This window comes from Rattus norvegicus, chromosome 15 (assembly GCF_021556685.1).
Source record: "Rattus norvegicus strain SHRSP/BbbUtx chromosome 15, alternate assembly SHRSP_T2T, whole genome shotgun sequence".
Taxonomy (NCBI): Eukaryota; Metazoa; Chordata; class Mammalia; order Rodentia; family Muridae; genus Rattus; species Rattus norvegicus.
The window spans coordinates 13887698-13905790 of NC_141548.1; the positions used below are offsets into that span (position 1 = coordinate 13887698).

At 37.6% G+C, this 18093-nt stretch overlaps 1 protein-coding gene across 8 annotated transcripts in view; it reads right to left on the reverse strand.

Moving 5' to 3' along the window:
- Positions 1 to 18093, reverse strand: part of Slc4a7 (solute carrier family 4 member 7) — a 79616-nt gene that overhangs the window by 21542 nt on the left and 39981 nt on the right. For 7 of the 8 annotated variants that reach the window (XM_087584817.1, NM_001413733.1, NM_001270860.2 and 4 more), the window contains 8 exon segments: positions 16807 to 16894; positions 14867 to 15013; positions 12114 to 12220; positions 9927 to 10101; positions 6798 to 6931; positions 5480 to 5725; positions 1109 to 1214; positions 324 to 485 (listed from right to left, as the gene is read on the reverse strand). In XM_087584817.1, coding sequence (XP_087440943.1) covers positions 324 to 485; positions 1109 to 1214; positions 5480 to 5725; positions 6798 to 6931; positions 9927 to 10101; positions 12114 to 12220; positions 14867 to 15013; positions 16807 to 16894 — 1165 coding nt within the window. 8 annotated transcript variants of the gene reach the window in all.

Genomic DNA, 18093 nt, shown 5'->3' on the forward strand with positions numbered 1-18093 from the left:
ATTATCTGCCTATGTGTTCAGATATGATATATATCATAATAAATATATATTAATATATATGAATGAATGAATGAATGAGTGAATGAAAGACAGGGTTTCTTTGTCCTAGAACTAGCTCTGTAGACCAGGATGGTCACAAAACTCCATCTGTGTCTGTCTCCCTGGTGCTGAGATTAAAGGCATGTGTCACCATTATTATTTTTTACTAAAAGGAATTTCTTTTAACGATTAAGCATAAAGCACTAGCTTTAAATAATAAATTCTTGCTTTGAAATAAACTAAATAAATGAAGCATAAGTATTATCAAAATTCAGCCCAGTTACCTTAGTAGGAAAATATCTCTTGGTCTTAAACTGCTTGAGGAATGAAGACAGAAAGAACGTTGTGAAAAACAAGACGACACACCAGAAGAGCACATCGGGAACATAAGGCCCGTGAGGCCCACAAGCTGATCCCACAAACATACCGTGGAAGGTCTTACACTCCTGAATGGGCAGAAGGAGAAAATGGAGATTTTCAAGTATCCAATAAAGTACTCGTGAACATGGCTGAATCTAAGATGTCGATTTCATGCTTTACCTAGAGAGCTTCTGCTAGGCTAACCATACCACATCATCAATTAGAGATAGATGACATTCCTATCAAAATCACTCAAAGAACATTTTACCAACTTAAAAGAAACAAATACAACAGGCTGCAGAAATGGCTGACAGGTGCAAGATGCAGAGCCATACTGGGTGCTCACAACTGTCTGGAATTCCAGCTCTGAGAGGGATCTAACACCTGTTTCGGTCTTTGTGAGTATCTGCACTCATGCACATACCCACACGCAGGCAGATAAATTAAAAATTAAAAAAAAACATATTTTGAAAATAACCTATATACTCATCATCCAGTTAAGTATAATCAGAAAAGGCTAAGAAAACCTGGATGTGGGGGCTCAGATGTTGACTCTTAGCAGAGTCTATCCTGTCCTGAGATAGAAGCCTGCTACAAATTCTAGGCCAGTACAGGCTTCGGTGTGAGACCATCTCTACATCGAAACAGGAGGAGATAAAGGCCAGGTTCCCGTGGGCCTGAGACACTCCTCAGCCCCTACTACACTTACAGACACGGTAAGGTTTGCCCAGGAAATACTGGCTGCTGTCACGTTCTTCCTCTCCCACAGCTCTACAGTTTCGTTGCTAGGATTAGATGGCTCAGCACATACACATCTGAAAAATAAGCAGAATAAAGTTTTAAGAAGCCTACACTTAGTTTTTATTTTCTTCTAAATCAACTGCACGAGGTAGGAACTTTGACCATCTCAGCATTTCTTCCATGTAGTGAACATATAGACCAGGAGATGAAATAAAGAGCAGAGCAGGGTACCCACGTCTGAAGCTATGGTGGTGGGTTACAGGGTACTCCAGATTGGGAGTTACAGAGAAAGACCTTGTCTTCTGCAGTGGGGGCAGGAAGAGGAAAGAGGAGAAAAAAGGAGACAGTCTGTCAATGATACAATTACTTAATAACAATGACTGGATATAACATTGGGGAAGGATAAAAGATACCACGTTTATAGTAAGACTTTCCCCACAATTTTATCTCCTTGGCCTGCGTCCACAACTCTCCCTTGCTTTAGTGTTAAGACAGGGTTTCTTCATATAGCCTTGCCTGTCCTGGAACCAGCTCTACAGAGTAGGGTGAACTGCTTTGTCTTGATGCCCAACAACATACAAGCATCCCCAGCAAGCCCACAGCACCACCGCTCTACTCATTCTCTACACATGCTCTACACATGCTCTACACATGCTCTACTCATGCTCTACTCATGCTCACTGTCTTTGACCTAACTCAAAACTCATGCTTAGCACTGTGGTAGCACACTGGAGGTATAGGCAGGATGAGTAAGAGTTCAAAGTTATCCTTTGCTAATTAGGGGACCTGAACAAAAGAAAAGAAACCATTTTCCCCTGCACTGCTAGGGATGGAACACACAGCCTTAGGCATAACAGGCTACCATTACCTAATTCTTAGGCAGTAATACTCTTCTACAAATAAAATAGTTTTCATTCAGATGTGGTAGGAGATGATTAAAATCAGAAAGCAGTCCATAACTATTTCAACCACTACTTTGTAAATGTCAAAATACCAAGCAAAGAAGACACAAAAGAGATATTCCACATGAGACTGGGCATCAAAGCGTCTAGTGTTTTCAAGTAGGTGAATGTTATACAATGATTTTCAGACTCCTTCCTACTTTGCCCAAGGCTAAGACTGTGCAAAGAAGGTAACAAGAGTATAAAAAAGGATTGAGGGAAGAGGAAAGGAATCAGTGGTCTAGGGCCAAGAAAGATGGCCTATTTGTCTTTTGTTTTTGTTTGAATTTGCCTTTTGTTACTCAGCCCTGCAGTCAAGCTTACTGAAGGCTGGCTTTGCGCTCCTGATCTTCCTGACTTTACCTCCTAAGTGCTAGGTATACAGACATGAGCCACCACATCCAGACTGCCCCCTCCCCAACCCTGATGTTGTGAATGTCATTTATTGTGGGGAAACAAGGGACATCACCACAGTTAGGTACAGGCCAAATGACAACTTTTAGGAATCAGTTCTCTCCTTCCACTACGTGGGCTCTAGAGAATGGATTCAGGTGTTAGTTTTGGCAGCAAGCAGTCCGCTCACTAAACCATCTCTCCAGTACATGTTTGTGTTCTAATGCTGACATTTCTCTTGTAAGTCAATGGAGCAGAGTGCCACATTAGCATCACACACGACTGTTAGACAGGAAAGAGGGCATCCCAGGTAGATCCAACTTCAACGGCATTTGACTTCAATTAACAATATCTCCAACTTTTAGAAACTGTTTCAGTTTTATTTTACGTGCTTTGATGCTTGCCTGTATGTATCTATGTGAGGATATCAGATCCCCTGGAACTGGAGTTACAGACCATTGGGAGCTGCAGTGTGGGTGCTGGGAACTGAACCCAGGTCCTCTAGGAGAGCAGCCAATGAGCCACCTCCCCAACCCCAATATCTGTAACTCTTTATAACCACTACATATGACTTTTCAAATCTTTTATTTGAATCTTATTATTTTCAATGAAGACATGGACTTGAGAGGCAAACTTACTGCCACTTTCCTAAACCAGCACAATTCCTAGCTACATTCTAAAAACCTATTCCGAGATCCAATTATGTATAATTTCCACATTCATCGAAGAAGCTTCTTTTTGCAGCAGAGATTACAAAGAACAACGGATTTGATGCAAACAAGTAACTGTGAGGTGCCTATCCTCAACTGATTTATCTACAGCACAACCTGCACACCAGCACCTCAGAGAATATTGCAGAAGAGGGAGTGGAAAGACTATAAAAGCCAGAGGACCAGAACATCATACCTTCTATATAAGACAGCAAGGCTGTACCCATGAAATCTTAGCAATACAGTCAAGACCTACACAGTGACATTGGTAGAAATTCCACTGGAGATGAAGGCAATCTCACAAGGCCCTACCTCTAGAAGAAGAGCCACAGACAACTAATGGCTGTTAAGAGAGGGAGACTCAGTCTCCAACAGCAACAAGTCCCCTGATAGGTTATCCAAATGGTCAGTTCTAAACACACAAATAGTATGTCAGTATTAACTGGGGATAGAAGGTTGTATTTATATAGACATGTGTGTCTGTATGTATGATTGGTTTATACGTAATAGTTAATAAGAGACCGTGATTTTGAGAGAGGAATGTACATGGGAAGAGTTGGAAAAGGAAAGGGTTGGGTAGAAATGATGCTAATATAGTACTCGTATAAAAATCTCCCCCATAGCAAAAAACAAAATGAATTGAATGGCTCATAGAAGGCTGAGTTCAAGTACAACCAGGTCTATGTATCTAGATCAAGATCAGCCAGGAATATATAGTGAGACCTTATCTTTTAAAAATAATCAAATGAATGGCTGGAGATGTTCAGTGACAAAGCTTGCCTACCATGCACAAAGCTCTGAGTTCCATCTCCAGTGACACAAAGAGTACTAAAGAAATACCTTCTTGACAGCAGTATACTATATGTAAGGATGAAGATTTGTTGAACATTCTATAAATTAAATTAAAAACATCATAATATAAAACATGAGGAATACTTGAATACAAAAAATATACCCTACATCCTTCCATATACTTAAGAGTAATTAAAGAATACAGGGAAATACATAAACCACAGATTGCCAATTGTGATGGTTGTTAACTTGACTACAATTGGAAGTGAAATTCTCTTGATCAGACTATGTGAAGCAGGAAGCTCCTAATAATTCTAAATATGGGTGCACCTTCTGGTGGCTGCTGAGATACAGGGACATAAAAAAGGAAAGTTTTTGCTTTCTGCCTGCTTGCTTCCACTCCACTGGCATCTATGCTGTCATTGAGGTGGTCCTGATATGAGAACCAACTTCTTTGGGATTCCAAGGTACAATAAAGATCAGCAGCCCACCAGAAAATCTCCAGAACTCCAGTATGCACCCAGGACTGATGACACAGCAAGCCTCTTGGATAGAACAACTATAGGTTCTCAGCCTCCAATTTAAGACATTGTGGAATGGAGCCTATAAACCAAACTAATAAATCACTCCCGTTCCCCTTACCCCTGGACACATACATTTTTTTCATTCTATCAGCTCTGTTCCTTTAGAGAACCCTGACTTTAAATTTGCCAACCCAACTCCAACAGAAGACCACACAGTGCAGTTACTTTGTTATTTCAGTTGTATTAGTTTCATTTCCTATTGCTATAGTAAAGTACCATGACAAAAGCAACATGGGGAGAAAGGGTTTATTTTAGTTCACAGTTCCAGGTCTGTCACTATGGGGAAGTCATGGTGGCGGCAGCTTGAACAAGCTAGGCATGTTGCATCCATAGTCAAGAAGCAGATAAGAACAAAATATATACATCTAGTTCTCAGCTCACTTCCAAGATCCCCTGCATAGGGAATGGTGCTACCCCTGGGTTGGTGGGTCTTCCTACCTAAATTAATGTAATCAAGACAGTCTTTTACAGACATGCTCACACAGCCGATCTGACCTAGACAATCTCCCCTTGAGTCAAATTGGTAATTAAACCTACCATTACATTAATAAACAAAAGTAAATACATTTCATCAACAATAATTCTACCAATGAATGTTTTACCAAAATTCCATCTGAAATAAATATTTCAACTACCAAATACAACTAAATACAATGAATACTACATTGCAAAAATTCCTCTTTCTGTCTTTTTGCTATGTAGCCCAGGTGAACCTTTAGCTTGAAGTACTTCCTCTTGCCTCAGCCTCCTGAGTACTGGGGATTAAGAGTGTATACCACTATGCCCGGCTCTTAAAAACAAAACAAAAATAAGAAAAAACAAACAAACAACAACAACAACAACAACAAAAACCCCCTTTCTTATGCTCTGATGTCCTAGAAAATATATTATGACCTACGGATGAAATAGAAGCACTTACGTGTAACTGGTCAATGCGTCCAAGTTGTTGTGCATGTTAAATGCATATATTTCTCCTAAGTGAAAGAGTTTCTCTAAGGCTTCATAGATGAAGATGATACAAATGAGAGCGGCGAAAGCTTCTTCTGTGAACCGAGTAATGTAACAAACAAGGCTGCTGGCATCTGTTGCGACCAACACAATGCACAAGAAAGAAGTCCACAGACCAATACTGGTTCTTAATGATAGATAGGATAGGTGATAATCTCTGTTTTGAAATATAAACAGAGACATGATCACCATGTACATACAGACTTGCACCTAAAGTTTGTCATAACAAGCAGTAAGAACACAAACACAGGATTCCTTTAAAAACTGCAATTGCCAAATTGCCAAATAATGATTAGAAGAAGCTCTGTGTCTTTGCTTCAACTGGAGACTTGGTTACTTTATTAAAGATTTACAGTGACGATATGCCTGACAATAAAGGGGTAAAACCATTAGACCTCACATTAGCAATCAGCTATATGGAACAAATGACAGATTAAATCAACCATGACTGACTTTCTCTGAAGGTAAAGACTCCGTAAGTGTCAGCAGGGCAAAGCCATCACTAACCCACTATCTTGCCAGCACTATGCCTACAGAATTCATTTCAAGTAAGAGATTATTATAAAAGGCTATACTTTAATTTCATGGAGCACGCCACGTCAAAATTAAAATCAGGTTACCAGTGAGCAGAGAACCAGGGAGAATTACATCAATCAAACATTCAAATGTCTATGCTGTTTCAGATTAAGACTCAACTGTATATGTCATATAGGGAACGAATACTGTTAATGTTGAATTCAAAGTTTATTAGCTACAGTATGCCTATGATACCCAACAGCCTAGCCACAGACACTAACCCGGCAACTGATGGCTTTGAGCCCTCCTTATCCCTTTGCACAAGACTGCCTGGCTAAGTCAGTCTTGGCTTTCAAGGTCTACTGCACTGTAAACTTCTCTGTAAGATCCACACTGCACCTAAAAAGCAGTTCAGATAAACATCTTACTGGTTTAATTTTGCTAACACTAAAGATTTTTATTGTTCCTCACATGATTTGCTTATTATACTCCGATCAATTAAATTAGCATTGATGGCTGATCTTATTTTCCTCATCTCTACATTACTGGGATGGAAGGGTAGTACGGACCTTGGTAGAACAATGACGTAAAAAAAATCCAGAAACACTGAAGATACACATATTGTTAATACAGCTAAATGTCATTCACAAACAGTACAACGTAACATATATTTAACAGGTATACAAACACAGGGGATAAGAATTTCTACTTACCTACAGAATTTAAATAAAATTTTTTCAAACACTAGGACTGGACCCGTGCTCCCCAGTATTGTTAGAGGTTGCCCAGCAAACAATGAATAGGCAATCCCAGTTAATGATGCTCCAAAAAGAGACTCTATTGCACTCTGTTTAAGGGGGAAATGAACAAAAGCAATACATCAAAAAATTATCTCTACCTTACTATACCATATGTAAGACATCTGAAAACATGGATACTGGCCAAGTAGTTACAGAAATTAAAGCAAAGACAGTATTGTGCTTTAAAATTAAGTCATATATATGGAAAATTACAAATATATTAAGAACATAAAAAACTGCTTTTATTTTTTTGCATATTTAATTGAACTTTTGGCAATCATCCTTAGTTCAAGACTTGATACAATAAGACACAAGGCGCAAAGGGAGACATATGGGGCCTCAGCTTCACATGTGCTGTTTTATTTGTATGTCTATGCAAGCAGAAAAGCATGTGTTATTTTTACTAGTTTTATATGACTGAAATAAGTATATTTTTATTCTGAAAATAAAAAAGCACATTACTCAATATGGTGATTAAAAAAGAAGGTAAATATGTGACCCTTTTCTCACTGTTTTCTATAAAAGCAACTTTCCATATATTTTTTGAAAATTAGAATGACGGCCTTAATTGATTTGATATAGGTAACATAAACAAGGTAGATGGGGGGACTGCAAAAAAATTCACAAAAATAATTAATATGTTAAGTATTTTGTCATTTGTAGCCCATCAAAATGAGATAAAACAGGACAACAATAGCTCAGAGGAGTTTAGTATGGTAGAGCAGTACTGGATTTCACTATCAGCATTACAGCCTGGCAAATGCAGTTAGATGGTGAAGCAATGACAATGTACTATGCCACTAGACAAGGGGTAAGGTCAGAGAAAAAGGAAAAGAATTTACCATTTTAAAACATCAAGGCCAACTGGGGTATGCTATCCAGAAGGGAGAAAGCCCAGGATTGGTAAAGGCAAGACAAGAAGTAGTAAGAAACAAAGATCCTGAAACAACAGACAGACAGCACAACAGCAGGCAACAACAGGGCTGCTCTGGAAGCCTGCGGGGCCAGGGCCTGGAGTGCAGCTTTGGGACACCTTGGTTCCAGTCTAAGCTCCTATTTTTTAAGTGGAGATGATGGCAATTAGAACTCCACTGGAGTTTGTACAGGAACCTTCAAACCCTGTCTGTTACTTGAGGCATATCACACAAATATAGCAATTCTCACCATCAATTCTAACACCATCATCCAAAACAGAATCACAAAGTAATGAAATAAAATATAATTGAACTACTGGCAACATGAAAAAACAAGCAACCTTATTAGTAACATGTTAAATGTAAAGAACGCTTTCTTTTTGAAAAATAGGGTTTCACTATAAAACATGAGTCCTTATTAATAAATCCTTATTTCTATTAAAACATGGTCATTTTAAAACTGAACTTAGGATGAACTTGAGTTAAAGGTAAAAATGTCTAAGTAAAATTCAGAAAGAGAAAGCAAACACTGAAAACAACATCACAAAATTCAACCAAAGCAGGTCAGCACAAACTAGAGACCCCTCTCTAAGTTGTGGGTTAAAAATATGGACAGCACCACCAGGAACTCTGCCCACTCCACAGCCACAGCAGACCCCACGCTACCTTTCCCCAGTGTAGAACTGCTTTACATCCACCCTCTTCATCCTAGGGCTCTGGCCATCTAATCTGCTGGGCCAATGTACTCCTCCCACTCTCTAAATCAGCTAACTTTCCACCTTTCCTTGGCACATGAGTAGTTCAATATTTAGACTTTCTTCTGCTACTATATAACCTCTGACAATGAGCTCCCTAAAACGCCATTTCTATAATGAACAGAGGAAGCAAACGCTTCACATTCATATTGCTTCCTCTGTTCTCCATTTCTGTAGCTTCAATTTCAACAGCTCTCCGTTCTCACAACAGTGCAGCAAACACAGGCTACCACCTCCCATTCTTCTAGTTAGGCAGTCCCTGCTACACTTGTCTCTCTGCCTACTCTAGTGCCAAACACAATCTCAGGCACATGGTGACAAAGGGCAGAAGGTAGAAGATAGGCAGTGACAGTCTAGGAGCCAAGCAGCAATATTTCCAAGATGTAACAGCTAAGCCACATTTCGATAGGGTACGGCAGAGTTATAAGCACTATTTTTGACAGTATATAAAACAACTAAAAACATGTATATTTGAAACAATGATTAAAGGAAACAATAAAAAGGAATTTAAGTAACTAAAAATAAATTCAGAATTAGAAATTTTCAATTTTTAGGTTTTTAACCTCATGTTCTAAAAGACATGTCTTTATAATTGAATAACTATTGTCATTTAGATTTAACTGTTTTTACCTTTTACTTATAAAAATAAATTTCTTTAAATAGTAAATATTATTTTAAAAACTTCAGAAATCAAGAATTATAAATCATGTCACTTATGTGCCATTAAAATATATTTACATGCCCCATAATATGCCATTCAAGATTTTATTAAAAAACCAGTCCCTAGCACAATGTCAGCAAGTACAGCAAACAGGACTCTACATTCACATGAAAAAAAAAGGAGGCCATATCCAATTACAAATAAAAGTTTTGGCAACTTTCAAACAGATTTAATACCTTCAAACATAACTTCAAAATCCCACCTTCTCTACAGCTACATTCTGATGTTTTGAACAGTCTCAGTTTCGTCACCAGCTGGGGCCATGATGACTAACGGCACAGGATGGGAACCCCCATGGGTAAATTTCCCACCACGACCCACCCAGAGCATCTCCCCACAACCCACACATCCCCCAGGAGGCAAGGAAGTCTTATTCAATTTATAGCCATTTCACCAAGCAAGGTAGGATAAAACTGTTTGGTTTTTTTTGTTTGTTTGTTTGTTTATTTTTACCTCAACTGTGCATCTTCTCCTGTTCAAATGTCTTCCCCATGTTTTCCACAGCAATTACCTTTGGGGGAAGTCTGTTTGGGGACAGGTTAATGCTGTGGGGAGACTCTTCAAATACAAGCACGAATAGTGAGACAAATGCATACAGACACTTGCCTCTGAGGAGCTGGGAGCCTGGCCACTACCAATCTTTTGTACTCACTATTCTGCCTTCTGTAGCTTCTCCAAGCAGCCCTCCAAAAGTGATTACAGGAGACATACAGGCACAGTATAGGAAAAGAATCGAGGCCAGGCACTGCAGACTTAATGCATCCTTGAAGTCACTCAAGAAAAAAGGTGCTTTCCTTTTGATGTCAAGTATCAAACCACCAAAAAGCCTAAATAGGTGAGATGAGACTCGTCAAGCTGTAGACTAGAGGATTCTAACTAGTTCAAACTAGATCTATGGGCTACATACAACTGTACTGCTTACTTTTTGTCAATAAAAATGTAAAGCATGGCATAACTTATAGAAGATACGCTCATTGACTCTAATGAAATGACGGCAGAGGAAAGCTACATCTCATTAAATTAAAAGAAACACTGTATTGTGGGCTATATGCTGAAAGGACTTTACAGGAGTAATTTTAACTTTGAATGCAAATATATACACAAGTAAACATAGAATAAACAAAACCTAACCAGTCATTCATATAAATGTGCAAATGCATCTCTATTCTTTATCAGTAATACAGATCTGAAAGGCAGTGGGCAGAAATACAGAGAAGGCAATTATATCTTACGTAGTCCTTACTGTGAATGTAGATGCTACGCTTTAAACACAGAAGTCGACTAATAACTACTTTTATGACTTTTAACTCTTTTTTTTTTATTGAGTAATTCTGTCTAGGAAAAAGAAAAACCTTAAAAGCTATATATTACTATTCATGCAGTGTATATATTAATAAAACTAAAAGGTTTTTTTAGTAAGAATAAAAATCTGTTTACATCAAAACATCAAAGCCTTAACATTTCAACTTTTAAAATATTATGCTTTTTCTCTATTTTTAATCTGAAAATGTTCTAGTATAATATAAACACCCTAGGAAATAGGGAATATTCATGTTCCATGCCTCACCTCAATTTAGCTGAATCCTGCCTAGTACGTAGAAGGTACCAATAAATACTGCTGAACTGAAACTTCAGAACAGCCTTATGATTCAGGAAATGGATGATTGTGTATATACCAAATACAAGAATATAGATAGATAAATATTAAATTTAGGCTACAGATGGTTGGTTTGGATGTCCTGAACTTTACCATGCTAATTTTTTAAGTTAAATAGTAAAATAAATCCTGAAGGCATGTTGAGAAGCAGAAGTGAGTCTATAATCTGTAGCAAAAGGAATCCGTTTTCAATTAAGAAGATGCCAATGCCAATGTAGAAAATAAGTCGCCACCCTGAACAACTGACTATTTAGCAGGTGGCAAAGGAGGCTTTCAGGTGCTTAAGATATCCAGCTTCGGCACTGGTACTTCTCAGCACCTAGCCTTATCTTGAAAGTACAAATAAATGGTGTCAGCAAATAGGAGAGCAGCACTATTGGCATAGAGATAAAAATCTTACTCTGTTACATTCATAACGGCTCTTACATTTCTCTAGTCAATGATTATGAATTAATTAGTTATTAATATATTAATTATGAATATATTAATGGTTGTTCTTGTCAAGGTGTTTATGTGATATTCTAATTTTAAAAGCTTTCACTCCAGGTCCTTCAGCTCCACAGTGACTACCAGTGCCCTGCGCAATACCATGAGCCAGACCTCTCTACAGTGTGGACAAGCGGTCACCGTCAACCAAGATAAAGTAATTTAAACATTTTATTACACTTTATATTTCTACTCTTTACTCTAAAATTAACTTTCTAACTTCTCTAATAAAGCTTCCAGATACTAATAGTAGGGTCTAATCATGCTTGTCCATTTAAATTTATAATATTTCAAAAAGTAATGTTCCCATAAATTTTAAATCTCGTACAATGTACAAAAATCATTCAGTATAATTCCACTTTCATCTCATAATTCTTTAACTTGGAAAAAGACCCATGTTTTCCTTCAGAACCTTCTGTAGAGACCACCAAAAGCCCATATACTATGATTTTGAGTATATGTTTCATTATTTTAAAGTAAAGATTGGTACATATTATTAAAAATGTTTTAAATGCATGAAAATTTTCCTTAATGTCATATAGCTTATAGAAAATACAGTTTTAAAGCCACACAAAACTAAAAGTATAAGATTAAGTTCCAAATACTTGAGGAATTAAAAAAAAAAAAAAAAAAAGAGCTGTTGCTGCTTTTCCATTAAATCACCGCCCAATTCCCCGAAGCGGCATGTGTACCCACCGTCCAGTCCTCTGCAGCTCAGGCCCAGCGTGGTGATCAGCCTCCTTAGGAGGGTCAGCAGACACTGGAGCAGATCCATTGGGAAACGCAGGAATCTTCCTTTTCTCCTGAATTCCACAGAAATATGTTTTCAGAATTCAATTTTAAGAAAACTGGTATCTGAGATGGCTAAAGGGAATATTCCATCTCATGAAGATTTTACCCAAGTACTCTTTGGGGGAAAAAGTTTCCTAGTATAACTTTATAAAACAATAGCATTTAAAAAGGAGATAACTTTAGAACAATTTCTATCTCCTGTTCATACTTTAAATTTACAGTTAGCTTTCTTCACTATATCCTAATATCAATGCACCATAAGATATATTCATAAAACCATGTCAAATTTCTATTCTGCAATAGCTACTGTTTTATTAAATTTCCACTGCTGTGATAAAACATCCTGATCAAAAGCACATTGAGGGAGAAAAGGGTTTATTATTTCAGCTAATCTGTCCTGATCACAGTCCTTCAGGAAGGAAGGAAGGAAGGACTAGGAACCTGAGGCAAGAACTGGAACACAGATCATGGAGGGACACTAGTAACTTGCACCTCATGGCTTTCTTATACCATCCAAGACCACCAGCCTACAGGCAGCACTACCCACAACGAGCTAGGCTCTTCCACATCGAGTAGCAAGAAAATGTCCTACAGTCTTGCTCTATGGAAGCACTTTGTCAAGTAAGGCTCCCTCTTCTGACATAACCCAAGCTTGTGTTAATCTGAGAAAACACTAGCCAGCCTAGCTATGAACATAAACATTCTGCCAAAGAGACGAATTTATCACCAAAGTATTAGAACACTATGGTTAACACCAAAGAACAAAATTTGCATTAATTTTTAAAGATACACCCTTTTCACAAACCTACACTGCTACCTCTCAAGAGGCTGAGTAGGAAGACTGTGAGTTCAAGATCAATCAGGGCTATAAAACAAGTTCAAAAAAGAAGACAGATGGCAGAAGAAGGAAAGAGAAAGCCAAGGGCATTTTTCCCTTACTAAAATTTTTTTTTAGAAAAGTAACACAAAAATTCCTTCAGTATCTTCTTAGATTTCACTTTAAAATTAATAAAACCTCTTCTAAGACACAGAACCTTCTCCCCCATGTGAACACAAAGGGAGTATTTCAAGCTACCCAAAAACTGGCTAAAGAATATCCATGTGCAGATAAGCACATATAATAAAGAGAGGGAGGAAACGGAATATGCGGGGAGCAACAGAGAGACGCAGTAAGGCATGTAGTTTTCCCCTGAAGTCCAAGGCTCCCATGGACCTAGACATACAATACCATATTAACACAGAGTAGCAAGATTAGAAAAGTAAGATCACACTTGAAAATGCCAAAGATAAAACCAATGTATTAGATCAAAGGGGAGACAGAACACATCACAGAACAAGAGAACATGCTAAATATTATAGTCTGTGTAATGTCAGAAACAACATGAAGTATAAAGCACCAGGCAGTGGCTCATGCTTACATTCTAGAATCTGAGACACTAAGGCAGAGGATCACTAGCAGTTTAAGTAGCCTGGTCCACAAAGGTGGTTTCAGGCACACAGAGCCGTGCGGTAAAACACTGTCTCGAAACAAAACAAAACAAAATTTTATTTTTCTTTTAGAAAAGTTTTAAAAGATGGGGGCTGGAGAGATAGCTCAGCAGTTAAGAACACTGGTTATTCTTCAGAGGATCTGAGTTCAATTCCCACCATTAACATGATGGTTCACAAGTATACATAACTCCAATTTGGGTTATCTGATCCAGGGCATGCATATGGTACATCTTCATATAGTCAAGCAAAATACTCATACATATAAAGTAAGATAAATCTAAAACTAGCAAACTAACAAAAAATACCAAAAAAGGAGAAAATAAATCTTTACGGAAGGACAGGAGTGAAGTAAATCAGCTAAAAGCAGAAATGAAATAGAAAAAGATCCACATTAAAAACAAAAAAATTTACTGTAAAAAAATATAGTAAATAATTAGCCTATTAGCTAAACTTAAGGTATGTCAGGATGTAACACCACAAATCAAAGAGTGTGATAAATAAGCTTTTCAAGAAAATCTAAAATCTGGGCAAGATGAGTAAAATACCAGGCAAACAAAACTGATCAGAACTGACCTAAGAAAAACCAAAAAGTTCACTTAGGGCAATTTTCACAAAAGAAACAAGCAACTTGTTAAAGCCCACACTTGGCAAGTAAAGTAGTTCAAAAATATATACCAGAAATTTCCCAAACTTGCAGAAACAAATTATTCCATACTATTTCAAGTGCTCAAGAACCCGTATCCCAAAAGTTATTTGTTTTTGTGAAACAAATGTACTAGTAATGGCACATGTAAATTTTTTTAATTATGCAATTATCTATTTAAATTATGCAAATAACAAAGTAGCAGGTAGATTCTAAATATTCACATGTCCAGGTAACAGAATAAATATCATAACAACCACACGGCTAACAAGTGTTTGGGATGAAGTCGTACCAGAGGCATGGTGATCCTGGCACATCCTCTCTGACCTCCCACCACTGATCTCTGTTGATTCACTGTCAGTGCTAGGATTCAATGCTAAGAAGAGTTCCAACTGAGCCACGTCCAACTGTAAACAGTTGTAACTTGTGTGTCATAAAAATGCATGACTTACATTTCTTCATGAAAAGTTTTTAACTAAAAAAGAAAACAACGCCCCCCTACAGTCTTTCTCCAGATACTTACCTGAGAAGGAACACTTTTTGGTGGCTCTATGCGTATGGAAGGATCCCACTCTCCTGGAGGAAGAACAGTTACTTGATCTAAAAATTCATCAATTCCAGATAAGAGGTCATTTCGATCTTTTGCTTTATAAGCTACATCATGAAAAATCTAAAGAAAAGAAGATACTGAGCATAAGAATTTTACGGTGGGAAGAAAAATCTAACTACACTGCAGTGCACTTTAGATACAGAAATATTGGTGGAGCAATGGTATACGTTAACACAACTCACTGCTCACAGAGGACCTGTTTTCACACACACACACACACACACACACACACACACACACATACACACACACACACACAAAGACATAAGTTCTCATCAGCAGTAGGCACCCACCCGCCCGGCAATACTTAGCCCATTATTAGTATTAACAGATCAATCAGTAACACTCAAAGAAAACGATGCATTAATACAAAGAAAACACGTTTCATAAGTTAACGACAATTTGTTACAAGTTAATTCATAACAATAATGTCAGGTCATTTTATTTATGTCATTAAAGTGTTATTTATCCTGAATGAATGATTCTGAACAACGAAGTAATTGTGTTTAACAAGTATTTACTGGTTACCTATGACTTGCTAGGTGCAATGTTGTATGTGACAAAAAAAAAAAAAAAAGAAAAGAAAACAAAAACAATGCAGTCTTTCCAGGCAGAATAGTGAGTTAAGTAATTGCCCAGAATGACAAGCTTCCAAGAGGAACAAACATTCAAAAAACAACAATAAAAAAAAAAAGTTAAGCAAAGTGCAGAATAGAAAGCTGATAGAAAAATAGGCAGCCAAGAAATGTTGCAGAAAAGACTGATAACCCTGACAATTGAATACAAAGGCAGGAGAATTGGTGTGAATTTGAGTATAGTCTGGGCTAAACAGCAAAACTTTATAAAAACAAAAACAAAACAGAGGTGATATCTGAGGAGAAATCATGCCACAGGTAGAGAGGGTAGGGCGGATGGTAAAAGGAGTCACAGTTGTAGCAAATAGGAGCATAAATAGCAAAACTTATCCAAGAAACAGAAAGAAGACAGCTATTGCCAGAGCAAAGTGAGCAGGGTAGGCAGTATCAGGATGCAAGCAAGCAGAAGAGGCAAGGTCCTCTGCCAAAACTAGGAAAGGGTTTGGATCTGAACTTCAAGCAAATGTGATGGACAGTTCATGCCTTTACCCAGCACGTGAGAGGCTAAGCTAGGAAGACTGACAAGAGATAGGCCAGCCTGGGCTACATAGTCAGTTTGAGGCATGCTTGGGTTATGTAGAAACCCCAACTCAAAAAAAAAAAAAAAATCCAGATATTAGACCCACATGAACATGTTATTATCAATATAGATAAAAATTAGTAAATCACTTGAATTACAAGAGAAAAGGTCAGACAGAGTCTAAACCTAAAAATAGCAGTGACTAGAAGCTAACACAGATCAGATTCAGATATCCAGGGTTTCTGATGCCCTGGGCAGATAGATGCATTGCAATGTCTGGCAAGAATTACTGGAAACTTCTCACAAAGAAACAGAAGTCCTGATCACTAAAGAAGTTACAGCCAAACATGACATCCCCAAACCAAAAGAGAAGTAAGGAGACACAGTGAAGTTCCAAGGAAAGCCCAAAGAAACAACATTCTGAAATTTTAGGACCATAATGTAGCTTATAAACAAATTTCAAAATTTCAATGCAAACAATGAGGTAAAAATACAAGAACAGCAGCAAAATAGATTAAAAACTACCGATTCCTTAGAATAGGTCTTAAACCTCAACAAAGGCCTGTTGAAGGAAGAGTGAATATGAAATAAAATAGCACAGACATCAAAGATAATTTTATAAGCTTTACTGTGAGAGAATGGACTATAATTGCATATTTACTGTCTAGCTCAAAGGAATTTGACTGTAGTTTAATTACCTCATCTGTCATTAGAGTTGCTATGGATCTGCCAATTTCATGGTACTGTGGAGCCTTTCCTGCTGGGCCCAGTAACAGAAACAAAAACCTAAGAAAAGATTAAAATATGTGGATTTTAAAATAAGCAACATATATACACAAATCCAGAAACTTTAAAAATTATTTTAATATAAACATAGAAACAACACTCAGACCTTTGCAAACACCCACAGATGCTAATAGAATAATACTAACTCTATTTAAAACAGATCTTAACTGAGTGTGGTGGGCAAGCCTGCTATCCTAGCACTTGGAAAGCAGAGGCAAAGAAGATCTGAGTTAAAGGGCATCCTCAGCTGAGGCTACAGGAAATCTTATTTCAAAGCCTAAAACAAAATAAGCAAAAATCAGATCATGAAACTGCAAAAGGCATTCATAATTTATTTCTTTCCCAGATTCCTTTGTGTAAAACAGTTACTAAAGAAGTGGGTTTTTGGGGCTGGGGACTTAGCTCAGTGGTAGAGCGCTTACCTAGGAAGCGCAAGGCCCTGGGTTCGGTCCCCAGCTCCGAAAAAAAGAACCAAAAAAAAAAAAAAAAAAAAAAAAAAAAAAAGAAGTGGGTTTTTTCATAAAAATTTCTATCTTTTATATCCTTCTAGATTATACAACTAACTCTGGTCTGAAGTGACAAAAACAAGCAAAGCTATAACAATCTTATGGGTCTGACTAGGTCACCCAGGCTGACATCACACTCTTCTTCAGTCAGCCTCTTGCTTGCTGGACTTACAAGTTAGCAGTACCTCACTGTTTCCACACTAATTCCTCTTTGAGAAAAGAGTCACGTATCCCAGAAAGACCTAAGCTTACTGTGTAGGCAGGGGTAACCATGAACTCTGCCTCCACTGCCCCTTCAGCCCCAAGTGATAGGATTGCAGGTGTGTCTGACCACACCCAGTTTATGTAGTGCTGGGAATCAAACCCAGAGCTTCGTGCACACTATGCAATCTGCCAGCTGAGCCACCTCCCTTATCCCACATTGATTTCTTGAAAGTAAGCACCTGTCAAATCAAATAGTTCAGAATATACACACAAAAAAATTCTGCACTCTGAAACTTTTCTGGATCAAAGCCTTAACACTAAATATGACATTTAGTCAAGTAACCTTTCTGAGTGGAAAAATAATTTCTATCTTCAACATCAAACCTGTTACTTTTTAATATTAAATAAAAGTACTTAGTTGTATCCATGTTAACACTACAATAGCAGATGTTAATATTTTAACTGTTTTTGTATGCTAGCATATAAAAC